Source organism: Bison bison, unplaced genomic scaffold (assembly GCF_000754665.1).
Source record: "Bison bison bison isolate TAMUID 2011002044 unplaced genomic scaffold, Bison_UMD1.0 scf7180017864144, whole genome shotgun sequence".
NCBI classification, from domain to species: domain Eukaryota; kingdom Metazoa; phylum Chordata; class Mammalia; order Artiodactyla; family Bovidae; genus Bison; species Bison bison.
Window position 1 is genome coordinate 1700904 of NW_011494716.1, and position 1812 is coordinate 1702715.

The 1812-nt window shown below is 61.7% G+C and overlaps 1 protein-coding gene across 1 annotated transcript in view; it reads right to left on the reverse strand.

The window, feature by feature from the left end:
* Window positions 1–6: 6 nt before the first annotated feature.
* PAM16 (presequence translocase-associated motor 16 homolog (S. cerevisiae)) overlaps window positions 7–1812 on the reverse strand; it is a 9209-nt gene continuing 7403 nt past the window's right edge. Inside the window, exons 5-6 of the mRNA XM_010840492.1 lie at window positions 1490–1555; window positions 7–1208 (exon numbers count right to left, since the gene is read on the reverse strand). Of these exons, the coding sequence (XP_010838794.1) occupies window positions 1122–1208; window positions 1490–1555 (153 nt within the window). The 3' untranslated portion in view covers window positions 7–1121. The remainder of the gene's footprint in view (window positions 1209–1489; window positions 1556–1812) is intronic.

A 1812-nucleotide genomic window follows, 5' to 3' on the forward strand; every position in this document is an offset into this window, starting at 1 on the left:
CCACAAGCAGAGCAGGAGGGAGCTGGTCTCCTTCCCTCGCGCCCCACCCCGGACCCAGGCCCCTCACCCCTACAAGGGCCCCAGGCCTTAAGTCCCCTTTGGGGCGAGGGGTTGGACTCAAGCCCCAGGAGCAGAGGAACAGGGCATAGGAAGGCGACATTAGCTCAGCATGTGACTCGGTGATAGACCAGGCCCGAGGGGGCCGGTGTACGTGTCGTTGTTGTCGGTCTGTTGTTGCACATTCCAGGATATCAGTATTCTAACAGGTTCTAAGTGCCTTTCTATCGTAGCTTGTTTTTCCTCCTCTTGGCTCCATTGCTGTTAGCATAGAGTTTAAAAAAAGAAAAGAGAGATAAGCTAATGACTATAACAATATATTCCTCCATGTGAGAGGAAGTTTATAAAGAAATGAAATAAAAGTGCGTTACAAACATGCTTTGTCTTAGATGTGCCAGGAGCTGGCCACGCACAGGAGACCACCTCCGGCCGCCCATGCCTGGCTCTGGGGTCCCCCACCCAGGCCAAGGCCCTGTTCCGGGGCTTCCTCCCAACCCTGTGGGCGCCACAAGCTCTCCGTCTGCTGCTGGGAGCTGGATGGGACACGCGGTGCTGAGATGGAAGGTTCTGGACCACACGTCGTGGGTTCAGCTGCACCCGCCACGAGCACCTTGGCTCTGGGAGGGGCTGGGCTCCCTGGCCTCCTCGGGGCTGTCAGGCTGGAAAGGTTCCTCTTCCTCCGCTGTATCCTGGAGCTGACTCCCCACATTACTGAGGGGCTACCGCCCAACCCAGCTCAGCAAAGGGAGGCCTGTGGCAGAGCCGGGGCCCCGTCCACAGAGGGGCGGGCAGGGCTGACCTGAGGGCGGCGCGGGAGTGGCTCCTCTGTCTGGTGCGTGACGGCACGACCAGCAACCCTTGCCTGCCTTGGCCCCGCTGGGTGTCAGAGGCCAGACCATGGGCGGGTGAACACCACCGCCTCCCCTCCGTGCACAGCCCCACAGCTGGCAGGAAGAGCGGCCTGCCTCTGGAATCTGGACATGCATACTCAAGAAATGCGGAAAAGACATTTATTACTGAGCTATAAATTAGAGGCGGGCGGGTGGGCGGTAGGAACCAAGCGGTCACGTTTTGGGCGGCTGCTGTCTCTCCCTGTCCTCCTGGGCCTGGATTCTGAGTTCCTCCTCAAGACGCTCCTTCGCTCGGACCACCTGGGGAGGGGGTCACAAACAGTTAGGCTGGGCGCCCCCTCCCTCCCCAGGTCCTGCTTTGGCTTCCTGGAGGGCCGTGGGCAGGTCAGGGAGCTGGTTCCAGCTCCCCGCCAGCTAGCAGTCCGGGCTCTTCGAGGCCATGGCTGCTGGGGGCCACCATCCAGGGTGACACAGGGCCCAGGCAGTTCAGGGGGCCCCCTGAGCCCTGGGCACCCTTCTCCTGCCAAGCTCTGAACCGCCCAGGAGTGAGGGATGCCCCGGCCCACCCTGCCCGCGCTCACCTTTGACTGCAGGTAGAAGGAGCCACCCACGGATTTATCGTTCACCTTGAATAGGTGTTCGTAGTTCTGCAGAGGAGGGGAGACGGTGAGTCCTGGTTACAGAAGCGGGGGAAGCTAGGAGATGACAAAGAAGGAAAGCGAAAGGGCTCGCCCCTCAGAGCGCTCCAACGCTGGGAGCCACTAAGGGGCGGAGAAGTGGACAGGCGCCCATGAGACAAGGCCTGTGCCTCCGCCTCTGCGGCCTGCACACCGACAAACGACGGCGGCCTCCTCGAGTCCCAGCCGGCCATGCTCAGGGCCCCCACTCCTGCCCCCTCCCCGGG